Source organism: Scyliorhinus torazame, chromosome 10, assembly GCF_047496885.1.
Source record: "Scyliorhinus torazame isolate Kashiwa2021f chromosome 10, sScyTor2.1, whole genome shotgun sequence".
Taxonomy (NCBI): Eukaryota; Metazoa; Chordata; class Chondrichthyes; order Carcharhiniformes; family Scyliorhinidae; genus Scyliorhinus; species Scyliorhinus torazame.
In genome coordinates, this window is record NC_092716.1 from 90,308,926 (window position 1) to 90,327,258 (window position 18,333).

General features: G+C 55.2%; 1 protein-coding gene across 2 annotated transcripts in view; it reads right to left on the minus strand.

Annotated features, from left to right (window-relative positions):
- Nucleotides 1–18,333, minus strand: part of nlrc5 (NLR family, CARD domain containing 5) — a 318,509-nt gene that overhangs the window by 197,566 nt on the left and 102,610 nt on the right. For both annotated transcript variants that reach the window (XM_072518410.1, XM_072518409.1), the window contains exons 11-12: nucleotides 18,039–18,101; nucleotides 17,882–17,950 (exon numbers count right to left, since the gene is read on the minus strand). In XM_072518410.1, coding sequence (XP_072374511.1) covers nucleotides 17,882–17,950; nucleotides 18,039–18,101 — 132 coding nt within the window. The remainder of the gene's footprint in view (nucleotides 1–17,881; nucleotides 17,951–18,038; nucleotides 18,102–18,333) is intronic.

Sequence of the window (18,333 nt, forward strand, 5' to 3'; positions counted from 1 at the left end):
AATGGCTGGAGAGAGCTTTAAGTCATAGGTGGGCTGCGAAAGGCGCTATATAAATTCAAGTTCTTTCTTTTCTCTATAAAGTGGGTGTACTCATGCTGTCAGGTTCTTCTTGATATGGCAACTCACAAACTATGGTCACATGTAAATTTATTCCCTCCCATCCCCTGACGCAGTGGACTGGCACATTATACGCCAAACAAATTAAACAGATCCTAAAAGATCAAATACAGCTGGTGGGGGGCGGGGGGGTTTGTCAAAGATTGATGAAAAGTCTTGTTGTTTGTTGCTCTGAGTAAAGAGTCACCATGGGGATTCACTGCAATCAGCTGTTACTCAATTAACTTTACTGACACTTCCCCAACAGGAACAGAACAATGGAGGTCTTGTGAGATTGGAAGAATGAGAGGTGATCCTATTGAAATAGCTAAGATCCTGAGGGGACTTGACAGGATCACCTCTTATTCTTCCATTCACCAACGAGATCGGGGTGCCATTTTTAAATGCCGACCCTCGGACCCCCCCAGAACCCCAACTCACCTATAACGGGGTCTCCGAGCACCCCTCACTTCCGCCCTCCACCCCGCACCCCACCTCATAAAGGCAGGACAGCCCGGGACCGATCCCCGGTGCAGGCAAAATGCCACCAGGGCACCGACTTCCAGTGGCGGCCATGGAGTGAGCGGTCGCACACTTGGTGGCTCCCGCTCAAAGTGAACTGTTCCGGTCTTTTCCCCGCCAAAGGGCAAAGTATTTGAGTGTAAGAGGTGCAGGAGTGCCTGAGGAAGGTTTTACTCTTCTGGTGTGACTGGTGGATGGGTCCACGGACTAGGAGTGGGGCACGAAGAAAAGGGCTGCTGGAGCAGAAAAGTCTTGGTGGTGTGCCACAGGATAAGATGACGGAGGGCAAGGGGGCTGCTCTGCCAGCCCAGTGGTCAATGGAACAGTTGATAGAATTCCTTAATGCAAAGTTTTGCCAGCAGAGGAAAGAGGCCCTGGAAGACCTGGCCAAGGTGGTGGGGCCAATGAAGTTGGGGATTGAGAGAGTGGAGCAGAGGTTGGAGTCCCAGGGATATCCAGAAAGTGGAGGAGGCGGTGGGGGAGCACGAGGAGCAGTTGGCCTCGTTGGAGGCCGAGATGAAGGTCATGCAGGAGACCAAAAATGCCACCTGGGCACCTTGGCACTCTCAGGCTGGCACCTTGGTGCCTAGGTGGCAATGTCAGGCTGGCACCTGGGTGGCACTACCAGGGTGCCCAGGTGGCGCTGCCAGGGTGCCAAGCTCCCTTCTCAGCGGTTAAAAAGCCATCAGGGTCTGAATGGCATTATAGGATGTTAATTACTGTAATATCCACCCACATTTTCAAATGGATGCAAAAACTACCAAATTTTATCCGGACATTATTTAAAAAAAATATATATATATTTATTAAAGTTTTTACCAACACAATTTTTTTCCCCTGACAAACAATAACCCCCCCCCGTAACAAAATAACACGAAATCGCACTGAGCAAGATATATACATGGCAAAATGGTATATTTACATAACTTTATGCACTGGCTCTCTCCCGCACGTGCCAGTTTCCCCCACCCTTCATGTTATCTCTTGCTCATCCATCCCCCCAAGCAATCCCCCATTCCGCCACCCCCCCCCCCCCCCCCCCCCCCCCCAAAGGATTGCTGCTGCTGCTGACCGACCTTCCTCTAATGCTCCGCGAGATAGTCTAGGAACGGTTACCACCGCCTGTAGAACCCCTCCCTGTGCAGACCCTCTCAAGGCAAACTTGATCCTCTCCAGCTTAATGAACCCAGCCATGTCGTTTATCCAGGCCTCCACGCTGGGGGGCTTCGCCTCCTTCCACATTAGCATGATTCTTCGCTGGGCTACTAGAGACGCAAAGGCCAGAATGCCGGCCCCTTTCGCCTCCTGCACTCCCGGCTCATCCACTACTCCGAATATTGCTAGCCCCCAGCTTGGCTTGACCCGGACTTTCACCACCTGAGATATTGCTCCCGCCACTCCTCTCCAGCCCCCTCCAGTGCCGGGCATGACCAAAACATATGGAGATGGTTCGCCGGACTCCCTGAACACCTTCCGCATCTGTCCTCTACCCCAAAGAACCTACGCAACCTCGCCCCCGTCAAGTGCGCTCTGTGAACCACCTTAAATTGTATCAGGCTGAGCCTGGCACATGAGGAGGAGGAATTAACCCTACCCAGGGCATCAGCCCACAAACCTTCCTCGATCCCCTCCCCCAGCTCCTCCTCCCATTTACACTTCAACTCCTCTGCTAACGCTTCCCCCTCTTCTTTCATCTCTTGGTGTATTGCCGAAACCTTGCCCTCCCCGACCCATACACTCGTGATCACCCTGTCTTGAATTTCTTGTGCCGGGAGCAACAGGAATTCCCTGACCTGTCGCCTCATAAAAGCCCTCACCTGCATATATCTAAATGCATTTCCCGGGGGTAGCTCAAACTTCTCCTCCAGTGCCCCGAGGCTCGCAAATGTCCCGTCAATGAACAGGTCCCCCATTCTTCTAATCCCCGCCCGATGCCAGCCCTGGAACCCCCCGTCCATCTTCCCCAGGACAAACCAGTGGTTACCCCTGATCGGGTACCACACCGAGGCTCCCACTGCACCCCTGTGCCGTCTCCACTGGCCCCAGATCCTTAGCGTTGCCGCCACCACCGGACTGTGGTATACTTTGATGGCGAGAACGGCAGCGGTGCCGTCACCAACGTCCCCAAGCTCGTTCCTTTACAGGATGCCATCTCCATCCTCTTCCATGCCGCCTCTTCCTCTCCCTCCATAACCCACTTGCGGATCATCGCCACATTTTCTGCCCAGTAGTAGCTCCCTAGGTTTGGCAGCGCCAACCCTCGTCGGTCCCTGCTGCGTTCCAGGAACCGTCTCCTTACCCTCGGGGTCTTATTCGCCCACACAAACCCCATAATACTCCTGCCTACTCTCTTGAAAAAGCCCTTGGTGATCACGATGGGAAGGCACTGAAACACAAACAAAAACCTCGGAAGGACCACCATTTTGACCGACTGCACTCGACCCGCCAGCGAGAGCGGTAACATGTCCCATCTTTTGAAGTCCTCCTCCATTTGGTCCACCAACCTCGTCAGATTCAGTTTATGTAGGGCCCCCCAGCTCCTGGCTATCTGGATCCCCAGATACCGAAAACTCCCCACCGTCCTCCTCAGCGGTAGGTCCCCTATCCCTCTTTCTTGGTCCCCTGCCTGTAATACAAAAAGCTCACTCTTCCCTACATTGAGCCTATAGCCTGAGAACTCCCCAAACTCCCTCAGAGTCTGCATGACCTCCACCATCCCCTCCATGGGATCCGCCACGTACAGCAACAGGTCATCCGTGCATAGCGACACCCGATGCTCTTCTCCCCCTCGGACCACCCCCCTCCATTTATTAGACTCCGTCAGTGATATGGCCAAGGGTTCGATCGCCAATGCAAACAACAGGGGGGACAGGGGGCACCCCTGCCTCGTTCCTCGGTACAGCCGAAAGTACTCGGACCTCCGCCGGTTCGCCACTACACTCGCCACCGGGGCTCTGTAAAGGACCTTAACCCAGCTGATAAACCCTCCCCCGAACCCAAACCTATGCAACACCTCCCAGAGGTACTCCCACTCTACTCGGTCAAAGGCCTTTTCCGCGTCCATAGCTGCCACTATCTCTGCCTCTCCCTCCTCCGATGGCATCATTATCGCGTTTAGGAGCCGCCGCACATTAGTGTTTAATTGCCTGCCCTTTATGAATCCCGTCTGGTCCTCATGAATCACCCCCGGGACACAATCCTCAATCCTCGTGGCCAGCACTTTTGCCAATAACTTAGCGTCCACATTGAGGAGCGAGATCGGCCTGTACGATCCACATTGCAGTGGGTCCTTGTCTCGCTTTAGAATCAAGGAAATTGTCGCCTCCGACATTGTCGGGGGCAGGGTCCCCTCCTCTCTTGCCTCGTTAAAGGTCCTCACTAGTAGCGGGGCCAACAGATCTACGTACTTTCTGTAGAACTCCACCGGGAAGCCCCGGGGCCTTCCCCGCCTACATACTCCCCAAACCCTTGCTCAGCTTCTCCAACCCGATTGGTGCCCCCAAACCAGCCACCTCTTGCTCCTCCACCCTCGGGAACCTCAGTTGGTCTAGGAATCGTCTCATCCCCTCTTCCCCCCCTGGGGGCTGGGATCTCTACAGCTCTTCATAGAAGGCTTTGAATACCTTGTTTATTTTCGTAACACTCCGAACCGTGGCTCCCCTTCCATCTTTGATTCCCCCTATTTCCCTCGCTGCCATCCTCTTACGGAGCTGGTGTGCCAGCATCCGACTAGCCTTTTCCCCGTACTCGTAGGTCGCCCCCTGCGCCTTCCTCCACTGTGCCTCCGCCTTCCCCGTGGTCAACAGGTCAAACTCCGTCTGAAGCCGTCGTCTTTCCCCAAGTAATCTTTCCTCCGGGGCCTCTGCGTATCTCCTGTCCACTCTCAAAATCTCCCCCACTAACCTCTCCCTTTCCATGCCCTCGGTCTTCTCCCTATGAGCCCTGATGGAGATTAGCTCTCCCCTGATCACTGCCTTTAACGCCTCCCATACCACCCCCACTCGCACCTCCCCGTTGTCGTTGGCCTGCAAGTACCTTTCGATACACCCCCTCACCTTCCCACACACCGCCTCATCTGCCAGCAGTCCCACATCCAGCCGCCACAGCGGGCGTTGGTCCCTCTCCTCTCCCAGCCCCATTTCCACCCAGTGCGGGGCATGGTCCGAAACGGCTACGGCCGAATACTCTGTCCCCTCCACCCTCGGGATGAGCGCCCTGCCCAGAACAAAGAAATCTATCCGGGAGTAGGCTTTGTGCACGTGGGAGAAGAAAGAAAATTCCCTGGCCTGCGGTCTTGCAAACCTCCATGGGTCCACTCCCCCCATCTGATCCATGGACTCCCTGAGCACCTTGGCCGCCGCTGGCCTCTTTCCCGTCCTTGATCTGGAGCGGTCCAGTGCTGGGTCCAGCACCGTATTGAAGTCCCCTCCCATTATCAGGCCTCCTACCTCCAGGTCTGCAATGCGCCCCAACATGCGCTTCATGAATCCAGTATCATCCCAGTTCGGGACGTATACATTTACCAAGTCCACTGCAACCTACCACTCACCATCACATATCTCCCTCCATTTTCCACTACGATAGTCTTGGCCTCAAATGACACATGCTTTCCCACCAAAATTGCCACCCCTCTATTTTTTGCGGCCAGTCCCGAGTGAAATACCTGTCCTACCCATCCCCTTCTTAACCTGACCTGGTCCGCCACCTTCAGGTGTGTCTCTTGGAGCATTGCCACGTCTGCCTTCAGTCCCTTCAAGTGCGCGAACACTCGAGCCCTCTTCACTGGCCCATTCAGGCCCCTCACGTTCCACGTTATCAGCCGGATTGGAGGGGCTCTCACCCCCCCCCCCACCTGACGACTAGCCATCTCCTTTTCTGGGCCAGTCCTGTGTCCGCGTCTCCCTCGCCCTCCAGTCCCCCAGCCGGGGGAGCTCCGTCCCGACCACCTCTTCTGTGTCCCATTCCCTTTCGGCCAGTGCAGCAGCAACCCTTCCCCCCCCACCAGTAGTAATGTTGGTCCTTGAATGGAACCCACAGTCGCGCTGGCTGCAGCATTCCAAATTTCACTCCTTTCCGATGCAGCACCGCTTTGGCCCGGTTGAAACCCGCTCTCCGCTTGGCAACCTCCGTGCTCCAGTCCGGGTATATTCGGATCTCTGCATTGTTCCACTTGCTACTCCTCTCCTTCTTGGCCCATTTCAGGACCCTCTCTCTGTCCGTAAACCGGTGAAATCTCACCACCATCGCCCTTGGCGGCTCATTTGCCTTGGGCTTCCTCGCCAGCACCCGGTGCGCCCCGTCCAGCTCCAGCGCCCTCGAAGGGGCCTCCGCGCCCATCATCGCCCCAATCATCGTGCCCGCGTATGCCGCGGCATCGGCCCCCTCCACTCCTTCTGGGAGACCCAGGATCCTCAGATTATTTCTCCTCGACCTGTTCTCCAGGTCTTCGAGTCTTCCCGCCCACGTCTTGTGTAGCGCCTCGTGCCGCTCCACTCTCACCGCCAGGCCCAAGAGCTCGCCCTCATTCTCACCCACTTTGTCCTGGATCTTCACCACGTGGGCTTTCTGGGTTATCCCTAGTCCTTCAATTATTGCCAGCATAGGCGCCAGCATCTCCTTACGCAGCTCCTCGAAGCAGCGCTTGATGAATTCCTGCATCTCCTCTTTGTCCCCGGCCGCCGCCATTTTGCTTTCTTTCCCTCGCTTCTCCCGCTGCTCCAATGCCGCTTTTTTGGCCGTTGCACTTCGGGTCCGGTCCATACAAGTCAGTCGGGGACCTCTCTCTTCTCTTCCCCACGGGTTGTCTGTAAAAAAAATTCCGTTGGGGCACCTCTAGCGAGCCGAAAGTCCGTAATTGCGGGAGCTGCCAAATCGTGCGGCTTAGTTCCGCATAGCCGCAACCGGAAGTCTTATCCGGACGTTATTGATTGAAGGACAGCTTAGCTCTGTCTAAGTCTGCTGCTTTTTGCCTTTACACAGTCAATAGCCTTGGGTAAATTCTCACTGGGTTGTTGTTCCATACCTGGTGCTGCTCCTGCAGTGCCTTTCCACACTCTTCATTGAAGCAAGATTGGTTCCCTAGCTGGACAATGCCAGAGGAGAGGAATGTGAGTTGTCACCACGCATTGTGGTGGGATAGAACTCTGCTGCCACAGCCACTCCAGGCCTCATGCCTGTCTGGGACCGTCCCACCTGACAATGGATGTAGTCTGCAACAGGTAAGTACGTGAGGACAAGACTGAGTAGGTTACTTGATTCACGACCAGATGCAGGCCCATTTCTACAGCTGGACTCCAGTGAGCTTGGACATTGGTGGCACAATAAAGCCACACCTGGTGTTGACTTCGGGATCCATAATTGGAGGATATTTTATGACTCATTTCTTCCCAAATAGTGCTCGACACAAGAGTATTGCTTTGCCAACAGAATGGGAGCAATAAGTGGTGATCTGCAGGGGCTTTTTATGACCTTGTGTGACAGAAGTGCCGCAACATATCTTGCACTGAAAATTCCCAATATTACTACACCCCAATGGAGGTATCAGAACTTATGGGCCGAAATTCTCCGAGCCTCCGCGCTGAAATCGCGCTCGGCGCAGGGGCGGAGAATGGGGCGTCGAACCCGTGATCGGGTCCGGCGCCGGGACACCAACCTCCGGCGACCGGAGAATCAGCGGCAGTCGCGCATGTGCGGTCGACGCGGCGCTGATCGAGGGCCGTTGAAAGTGGCCCCCGCGGCGATTCTCTGTAGTCGACCGGCTGAGTTCACGCTGGCATGGTTCACATATGGGGCGGGATTCTCCGACCCCCTCGTCGGGTCGGAGAATCGCCGGGGGCTGGCGTGAATCCCGCCCCCGCCGGTTGCCGTATTCTCCGGCACCGAATATTCGGCGAGGGTGGGAATCGCGCCGGTTGGCGGGCCCCGCCCCGGCGATTCTCCGGCCCGCGATGGGCCGAAGACCCGCTGCTGGAATGCCTGTCCCACCGGCGAGAATCAAACCACCTCTCTGGCGCGGGTGGGCTCTGGGGTCCTTGGGGGGGGGGGGGGGGCGTGGGCCGATCTGGCCACGGGCGGGCCTGCGCCGTGGGGGCACTCTTTTCCTTCCGCCTTCGCCATGGTCTCCACTATGGCGGAGGTGGAAGAGACCCCCTCCACTGCGCATGCGCGGGGATGCCGTGAGCGGCCGCTGACGCTCCCGCGCATGCGCCGCACGGCAAAGTCAGTTTCGCGCCAGCTGGCGGGGCACCAAAGGGCTTTCCCGCCAGCTGGCGGGCGGAAATCAGTCCGGCGCGGGCCTAGCCCTGAAGGTTAGGGCTCGGCCCCTCAAGGTGCAGAGGATTCCGCACCTTTGGGGCGACATGGTGACGGACTGATTCGCGCAGTTTTTGGCGCTGGTCGGCGGACATCGCGCCGATTGCGGAGAATCCCGCCCATGGTTCCACCCGGGAGCTCAGCGCCGTGGCTGCGGTGGCCATCCTGGTGGGGGCCAGGGGGATCAGCCTCCGGGGGAGGGGCCTCCACGACGGCCAGGCCCGCGATCGGGGGGACGACTACCTTCTTCCGCGCCGGCCTGGTGTGTGGGTCCACCATGTCGCGCAGCCTCGGCGCGGAAGCGGCTGGTGCGCGCATGCGTGGACCCACGGCCAGCAGTGCATGGCCGTGTATCGGCAGCTGGAGCAGCGCGGAGCACTCCAGCGCCGTGCTGGCCCCCCATGGTATCGCTGGGCCAAGAGGCTCGTTGACGCCGGCTTAAAAATGCACTTCGGTGTTTACGCCAGCGTCAACACTTAGCTGCGTTTTTGGAGAACCCCGGCCATGATCTCCGCTTAGCTACCTCACACTATCTGGACTCTCCAAGTGAAATGTTCTGCATAGATACTCCCTCACCTAAAGAAAACCAAGTTAAATGTCAGATTATTCACCGGGCTACCTTCCACTGACAACATGCCCGACTCCCAGTAAAAAGCAGCCGGTGTGTTCCTCCTAACTTTAACCCTCCTCTCCTGACGTTGCTTTCCGACACTAGGGTTAGGTCCATAGATGGCAGCACCTCTCATCTGGTTACTCTGTCCTTCAACTGTTTACTGCCCTTACTTGTCCTCTGTTTAGTGAGGCTTAGAGTTTTGGGTTTGCAATCTGGCCCCCCCCCCCCCCATACCCCCCATACCCCGCTCCTTCTTGCTTCCTTGTTCAACATTAAAAACATGAAGGTAGGGGAAGACCAATGTCTGCAGTTTCTGATATGATTCAATTCACATGTCCTTCCAAATAGCAGCACATTGATAAGAGAAAGATCAACGCCCATTGCTGGAAAGTCCCCTCATCGAGAGTAAAGAGAAAGCACCTGTTTCCATTTCAGTTTGAAGCCTCTTGTCCTACTGGAGCACCCTGGAACCACACCAAAATGCTCTGGCAGCCAGTCAGAACAGAACTGCGACACTTCCTTCACAAGGCAGCACAGCTAGCTGGTTCAGAGTAAGACAACAAATCCATTGCAGTATTCACCTATACGGTTTAACGGCAGGTGCAACAATAATAATGCTGGATATCCACTTAACTACTTCCAGGCTAACTTTCACATCCCCCTGCAAAGTCACCAGAGTCATCTCCCTATCTCGAACGGATTTACATTGAGAAATGCTTTGAAAAGGAGCTCAACAATACTACCTCAGAATGCTGGTACTAGGGCCCTGTGCCAATTCTTTTGCTGGTTGGGTTACATTGCCACACTGGAGCAAATGATTATTTACTGCTCATGCATAGGATTGCACACACACAGACAAACACATACGCACAACACTCGCACACACAACACATACACGCACGCACAAGATAAGGTTCATCCCAGGGGAAGCATTTTTCATTTCTTCATTTCTGACGGGTTTACAGACAGGTAGCGGTCATCAAATGCTTTGGATGGCCTTTCCAATGGGCTTTCACCCGTCCTGTCCGCTCTGCAATTTTACAGTGGGACGGGCAAGACCTAAGCCAGTCCACCCACTTTCCCCAAGTGAGGCCATGAAGTGGCCAATTAAAGACCACTTACAGGCCGTTACCACCGGCCTCAGTTTCTAGGCTGGCTGGAGGTGTCCAGCGACAGGAGGGAAAGCCCTCAAAACGACCCTGCTCCGGCTTTGGGTGGGAAGAAGGGTGCTCCATCAACAGCCTCCTTTTAATATTCGGCACCCACCCCCTACCGCCCCCAAACAGTCTGGCTGCTGGGGGAGTTCCTCCTCCCCCACAAGCCTCTCCACCAACGCCTCTGCCCACCAATCCCCCCTCCTCACTTGGCCTCACGTCCCCGCCCTACCCTGAGACCCCCAAAACTTACCTGGTCCTGCAATCCCAGGATTTAGGCCTTGGGGACTGCTTGCAGTCCCAGTCCTGCCCACTGCAGCTTCTGGCGCAACAAGGCTAGCGGTTCCTGCCAATCAGATTGACTGGCAGCTGTCTGAGGTGGGTCTTCCTCCTGACTGAGGGGCAGACCAATCTCCAGCCAATTAACCTGTGTTGGACAGAGCAGGTAGCATTGATGGGGATGTGCTCTCCACTGACTCTTTGGATGACAGGTAAGGAAGTCCTACCATTCAGAAAAATCCTGGCCCATCAAACTGCTGTGAACAAACCCGGAGGAAAATCATATGGGGCTGGTTTAGCACACTGGGCTAAATCGCTGGCTTTTAAAGCAGACCAGCAGCACGGTTCAATTTCCGTACCAGCCTCCCCAAACAGGTGCCGGAATGTGGCGATTAGGGGCTTTTCACAGTAACTTCATTTGAAGCCTACTTGTGACAATAAGCGATTTTCATTTCATTTCATATGGGCTTTAACACAGAAGTGTAAAAATACACTTAATTATCAGAGATGGTGGGGTGTGGGGGAGGGGGGAGAGGCAGTTTGATTGGGCAGGATGTTTAGAGGCATGAGGTCATGTGAGGAAATCTCCAGGGATATGACCTGGCATTGTGGGTAACCAGAGCTGAGCTGCCCTGTCTCAGGAAGTCAGAGAAGATGGCTGCCCATGTCTTTGCTGGGATTGGCTGCTAGAGGTGGGGTCACTGGAGAAACTCAACCCCTTGGCTTGATCCAGAATCTCCAGTAACGGCTCCTTGTTGGTCTTAAAATGACAGCAAGAGCATCATAAATAAACCCAGCCTGGATAACCCATAGAAAAGTGAATACATCAGCGGCACATCATTCCATTCTTGCAGGTGTCGTGTCTGACCAAGGTGAACAGACACTAATTAACGGCAGCCTTCCGCATGGGCCACTCACAAATTTGTGCACAAATCAGGCGACGAAGCTTCATCCTGTTTACAATAAATAAGTTGCAACGTTCACCAAAAGCAATCACCACACCCAACAGGAATTGCACATAAACACTAAGTTAAGAAGTAATGGCTCTTTTGCTGTGTGGATCTATGTCAAGCCGTGTGCTTGAACAGAACACATCAGGTAAAAGATAATGGAGATACATTTTCAGCTTGCCATCTGGGTGCAAACTGTCCCCAATCAACGGCCCACGATAGAAACTGTCTCCTTCTCATCTCTATTGAAATGTGCAGAGATAGAACCGGCTCAATTCTATCCTGCCTATCTACCAAGTAGCTCCAGAAAATTCCCTTCTTCTACAATTTCCTCTCCCATTTGTTTATCACACTTGCCCATATAAGGGTGGGTATATTATATTTAGTGCAAATGAAGGAATAGATCGCCAATTTATTTCCCACAATTATGCTCTCTGGATGCTGGCATAAGTTGGGGAGGGGGGATCATCAGGAAAAAAAATAATCTTGCAAAGAAAGAGATGCAGTGCAGGATTCTCCATTGCCTGACTTCAAAATCGGGAAACGCGTTTGTGTGGAGAATAGGTTCCGACGCCGAAATTGCGGCAGCATTCCCCGTCACTGCGGTCCGGAACCCACGTACAGTAAACGCCGTTTGCATATCATTAGCGGGCCTGACCCCGTATTCTCTGCGATTCTCCACCTCCGATGGACTGATTTCCCGCCGGCGCGGTTCACTTGTGGTTTTACTTGTGAAACCGGCGTTATGGTTGCTGAGGGAGAGAGAGGGGTACGGAAAGTGTCAAACCCGCCGTAATTTACTGAGTTGTGCCACTGGCTGCGGGGCTTCTTCCAGGGCCGGGGGGGATAGTAGCAGGGGGTGACCAGGAGGTGGGCTGTGGGGTCGGGGTGGACGGGCACGGAACACCATTGCCACAGTCGGAAAGGAAGCTATGCAGCTGCACACGTCGCTGACAGCCCCACTGTGAACGTAGGGCCACGGGTCCAATAGGTGTCCCTGCAGGCCGCCCCCTAGGTGCACTCTGGCCCCAGCTGACCCATCAGCTGTATGGGCGCGCTCCTGCACAACTAGTACCATCTTGTTGGCTGGGATGAGTGTGGGTGAGGATTGTAAAGTGTATATGCGGCTGCGGCTTGTCAGCCTCCTGAGTGTCAATCATGGACCCGGCACTGTTTTTCATTGGAATCGATTGTGTTCCACGTGGTGCCGGTACTAGCGCCTCTACAGTCGCTGAATTGATCCAGGTTCGGCACCAGTTTTGCTGTCGTGAAAGTCCACAAATTCTGCATCGTCGTCAACACTTAGTCTCAGGAACGGAGAATCCAGCCCACAATCTCCAAAACTCTCTGGCAAACGTGAGCCATTTTCAAAACCCGAACTACCAAAATACAGGCAAGGGTAGGTATCAGCCACAATGCTCAGTAAGAAGGTCATGAGGTCAAGCTCCTCTCCAGGGATTTAATCTGAAGTAAACTGTGATGACCCTTGACTTTCTTCTGTCCATTCTGGGGATGTGGGCATTACTGGTTAGGCCAACATTTATTTTGCTTGTGATAACCCTCACGAGGACCAGCTGACGTGGTGAGCGGGCAGAGGTCGGTCGAGCTGGGGCTTGTGAGCAGGTCTTTTAAATATAACTCCAGATCCGGATCGGCAGTTCCCGATAGTCCTGGGCTGGGATGTTTATTTTCTGTGAAGCAGTAGTGGCTCCATTTTCAGTTTAAAACAAACCAGGGGCAAAATTCTCCGGAAACGGCGCGATGTCCGCCGACTGGCGCCCAAAACGGCGCAAATCAGTCAGGCATCGCGCCGCCCGAAAGGTGCGGAATGCTCCGCACCTTTGGGGGCCGAGCCCCAACCTTAAGGGGCTAGGCCCGCGCCGGACGAATTTCCGCCCCGCCAGCTGGCGGAAAAGGCCTTTGGTGCCCCGCCAGCTGGCGCGGAAATTACATCTCCCGGCGGCGCATGCGCGGGAGCGTCAGCGGCCGCTGACGGCATTCCCGCGCATGCGCAGTGGAGGGAATCTCTTCCGCCTCCGCCATGGTGGAGACCGTGGCGAAGGCGGAAGGGAAAGAGTGCCCCCATGGCACAGGCCCGCCCGCGGATCGGTGGGCCCCGATCGCGGGCCAGGCCACCGTGGGGGCACCCCCGGGGCCAGATCGCCCTGCGCCCCGTCCAGGACCCCGGAACCCACCCGCGCCGCCTTGTCCCGCCGGTAAGGTAGGTGGTTTAATCTACGCCGGCGGGACAGGCATTTTAGCGGCGGGACTTCGGCCCACCGGGCCGGAGAATCGCAGGGGGGGGCCCGCCAACCGGCGAGGCGCGATTCCCGCCCCCGCCGAATATCCGGTGCCAGAGAATTCAGCCCCCGGCGACGGGTCAGAGAATCTCGCCCCAGTTTGGTATTTCAGCCAAACCTCATTGAATCATTACACTGGCGATGAGGATCAAGCACAGGATTCTGAGCAGCCTTTACAAAACTCCCCGACGACAACTCCGGTAAGAAACAAAGTGAAAAGAAAACCTGGAAATGCCCTTGTTTGAGAAGGTCGAGCTTGAGAAGCAGACGTGGAGGAGTGGCCCCAGTATGCCAAACACATGTAGCAATACTTGCCAATGACATAGAAGAGGATGACAGACATAAAGTAATCCTTTTGGCAGCATGTGGGGCCCCGACATTCAGCATTATTAAGAGTTTAACTTATCCTCTAGCCTCTGACACTATAACGTTCAATGAGCTTGTGGATTTAGTAAAGAACCATGACGACTCAATGCGGTCTGTAATCCTCCAGCGTTACTGACTCAACATGGCTAGGAGGACCCTGGGAAACCCATGACAGAATTCTTGGCCAGATAAAGGAAGCTGGCCAAATACTGCGAGTTTGACCATCCCTGACCGAGGGCCGCACGGTAGCACAGTGGTTAGCGCAGTGACTTCATAGCTCCAGGGTTCCAGGTTCGATTCCGGGTTGGGTCACCGCCTGTGCGGAGTCTGCACGTTCTGCCAGTGTCTGCGTGGGTTTCCTCCGGGTGCTCCGATTTCCTCCCACAGTCCAAAGAAGGGCAGGTTAGGTGGATTAGCCATGATAAATTTCCCTTAGTGTCTAAAAGCGTTAGGTGGGGTTACTGGGTTACGGGGATAGGGTGGAGGGCTGGGCTTAAATAGGGTGCTCTTTCCAAGGGCTGGTGCAGACTGTCCACCATCTACAAGGCACAAGTCAGGAGTGTAATGGAATACTCCCCACTTGCCTGGATGAGCACAGCTCCAGCAACACTCAAGAAGCTCAACACCATCCAGGACAAAGCAGCCCGCTAGATTGCTCCCCTTCCACAAACATTCACACCCTTCTCCATTGACGAACAGCGGCAGCCTTGTGCACTGCAGTAACTCATCAAGGTTCCTTAGGCAGCACCTTCCAAACCCACGCCCACTACCATCTAGAAGGACAAGAGCAGCAGATGCCTGAAAACCCCACCACGTGGAGGTTCCCCTCCAAGTCACTCATCACCCTGACTTGGAAATATATTGCCGTTCCTTTGCTGTCGCTGGGTCAAAATCCTGGAACTCCCCCTCCTAACAGCACAGTGGGTGTACCTACACCACAAGGACATTAGCAGTTGAAGAAGGCAGCTCACCACCACCTTCTGAGCCAGCGACACCCACATCCCATAAAATGAATAAAAATAAAAGATACACACAGAGAAATGACTTAACCCAAAGGGTTGGATCGGAAAATGTTCTTTAGACCGACGCACCCAAATTTAAAGCACTTGACTCTGCGCCAATTTGCAGCAGAGACCATGTCAGCTCTTGTTGAAAGAACACACTTGCTCCATTATCAGTGATATTCAGCAGCAGTCAGCTGTCAAACAATGGAAGTTCGCAGGACAAGTGATCGATAAGAGTACTAAAGGAATGAGTGAGCAAGTGTCATGGAGGGTCAGAACATAGCTAAGCACATTTCGTGGAACATTCCAGCATTTGAACTTGGCAATATTAACAGCTCCTGGGAGTGACACGGCAGCACCCAACCTGAAACTGAAACGGAAACCTCGGGCAAAAATTCTCCGGTATCGGCGCGATGTCCGCCGACTGGCGCCCAAAACGGCGCAAATCAGTCGGGCATCGCGCCGCCCCAAAGGTGCGGAATGCTCGGCATCTTTGGGGGCCGAGCCCCAACCTTGAGGGGCTAGGCCCGCGCCGGACGAATTTCCGCCCCGCCAGCTGGCGGAAAAGGCCTTTGGTGCCCCGCCGGCTGGCGTGGAAATGACATCTCCGGGCGGCGCATGCGCGGGTGCGTTAGCGGCCGCTGACGGCATTCCCGCGCATGCGCAGTGGAGGCAGTCTCTTGCGCCTCCGCCATGGTGGAGACCGTGGCGAAGGCGGAAGGGAAAGAGTGCCCCCACGGCACAGGCCCGCCCACGGATCGGTGGGCCCCGATTGCGGGCCAGGCCACCGTGGGGGCACCCCCCAGGACCCCAGAGCCCGCCCCCCCCACCTAGTCCCGCCGGTAAGGTAGGTGGTTTAATCTACGCCGGCGGGACAGGCATTTTAGCGGCGGGACTTCGGCCCATATGGGCCGGAGAATCGTGGGGGGGGGGGGCCCGCCAACCGGCGCGGTGCGATTCCCGCCCCCGTCGAATATCCTGTGCCGGAGAATTCGGCAACCGGCGGGGGCGGGATTCACGCCAGCCCCCGGCGATTCTCCGACCCGGCGGGGGGCCGGAGAATCTCGCCCCTTATAGTTAAAATGGTTAAATATCATGTAGCAACTTACAAGATCTTACATGGGCAGCACGATAGCACAAGTGGATAGCACTGTGGCTTCACAGGCCAGGGTCCCAGGTTCGATACCCCGCTGGGTCACTGTCTTTCGGGACTTGTGGGAGGAAACCGGAGCACCCGGAGCAAACCCATGCAGACACAGGGCGAACGTGCAGACTCCACACAGACAATCACCCAAGCTGGGAATTGAACCCGGGTCCCAGGTGCTGTGAAGCAACAGTGCTAACCACTGTGCTACCGTGCCGCCCATATCGCCACCATAGCACTGCAATTGCCTTAGAATAGTACCTCTCACGTCCCTTCATCACCCTTTCTCCTGCAATCAGTTTAGAATGTTCTCTGAGCACCATAGTACAATCAGTCTGGAAGGGTCGAATTGATGCTAGACAAGGGGCAAAGTTTAGAGGGTAGGTTCCCCAAAAAATCCCATTGTTGCCACTAAATATTGCAAGAGGGTCATAACAGGATTTGCGCCGGCAAGATCTCAGTTTGAGATCTTCCCCGCCCCCCGCCAGTGATGTGATCAGGGCATTAACCTGATTTCCATGAATTTTAATACATTTAAATATACATAAATCGCTTCATGCCGTAGCATCCGCCCACGCTGGGTCCTCCCTACTGGCGGCATGACATCACGCTTTCAAAAGCGCAAATCAGTCGTGATGACCATGTGGGGAGTGCGGATGTGCTTGGAGGCCCTGGTGTTGAGGGCCAAGGGTGTGTGCTGTCCCCTTGGGCAGTGCCCCCTGATGTTACAGGGGGCACTACCGGGGGCACTGCCAATTGGGCTCTGGAGGGGGGTAACTCTCCTCCATTGTGGGGGGTTCCTGTTAGGTGTGGTAGGGAGGGGGGGGGGAAGAGGGGATAGCCCCGATAACAGCACGAGGGAGGCTGGAGCGAGTGGGGATAGAGTGGCCACTGATACCTCCGTGATGAGGGGGTGGTTACCCTGAGGTTTGTGTGGGTAGTCCTCCATGTCCATTAGGAGAACTCATTTTAACTGTGATGCACGATCAATGACCACTAAAGCAAGGTTGTAGTCCAACTGAAGGCTTTAATAAGCTAGATGTTTTCCCCAGCAGCTCAGGTACAGAATGAAGGCTGCTGGGGTGGCACGGGTTCTTAAACCCCGCTTAGCAGGGCGGAGCTACCATACATCCTAACCAATAGAAAGCATACAGTTTCCACCAATGGTGCTCCAGCCTATCAGGTACCGTAATACCTATAATACCACAAACTGCACATTGGAGCGCCCTTTAAAGATGGTGACCTGATCTCTGTGGTGCTGGCCTTGCAGCTCTATCGGGCCCCATCCCTCCACAGTGACGGCACAACCCCCTGTGCAATAAACGGCAGAAAATCAGGGGCGCGATTCTCCAACCCCCCGCCGGGTCGGAGAATCGCCGGGGTCTGGCGTGAATCCCGCTGGTCGGCGGAAATCGCGCCGATCGGCGGGCCTACCCCCGGCGATTCTCCGGTCCATGATGGGTCGAAGTTCTGCCGCTGTCAACCCATGCCAGCCGGCATGGATTGAACCACCTTTCGAACGGCGGGACAAGGCGGCGCGGGCGGGCTCCGGAGTCCTGGGGGGGGGTCGCGGGGCAATTTGGCCCCGGGGCATGCCCCCACGGTGGCCTGGCACGCGATCGGGGCCCACCGGTCCGCGGGCGGGCCTGTGCCGTGGGGGCACTCTTTTCCTTCCGTCTTCGCCATGGTCTTCACTATGGCGGAGGCGGAAGAGACCCCCTCCATTGCGCATGCGCAGGGATTCCGTGAGCGGCCACTGACGCTCCCGCGCATGCGTCGCACGGCAAAGTCATTCCCGCGCCAGCTGGCGGGGCGGCAAAGGTCTTTCCCGCCAGCCGGCGGGGCGGAAATCACTCCGGCGCAGGCCTAGCCCCCTCAAGGTGAGGGCTCGGCCCCTCAAGATGCGGAGAATTCCGCATCTTTGGGGCGGCGCGATGCCGGACTGATTCGCGCCGTTTTTGGCGCTGGTCGGCGGACATCGCGCCGATTGCGGAGAATCCCGCCCCCTGTCTGAAAACCTGGCTGTGTCTGTGGAGAGAAACAATCTGGTTTTCAGTCAGATCCTGACAGTTTGCCATTTTTGGGGGGAAAGATTCCTCGCAAGGTGTTCACTGAGATGCCAGGGTGCAATATATCCAGTACCTGAGTTTCCTGACTAGTGGCTCGTGGCTGCCCTCACATTCCATTGAAGGTGACAAGGGCCTGGAGGACCTGTGTGAAAAGTAAAATGAGTGAATTCTGGAACACTACAGTCAGTTCAGTCAATTCTATTTTAAACTTCCAATTTAAGCTGAAATACCTGTTCATTGGACTGGTTGCTGAGCTTGCGAAAAATCTAACAGTTGCAATGTTCCCACCATCACTGGAAGAAATTCAATTTATATATTAGTTTGGATTCTTTCTCATTTTTCGATCAACATCTCCATAACAGTGTCTCAGAACCATGTACTTGAATTTCCTGTGATGTGACAATAGATAAAATTAATCTATCGTGCACATTGATAGTAAGAGGAGGAATTCACAGAATAATAGCGTAGAAGAGGCCCTTCAGCACATTGGTCTGCACTGACACAAGAAAAACCCTTGACCTATCT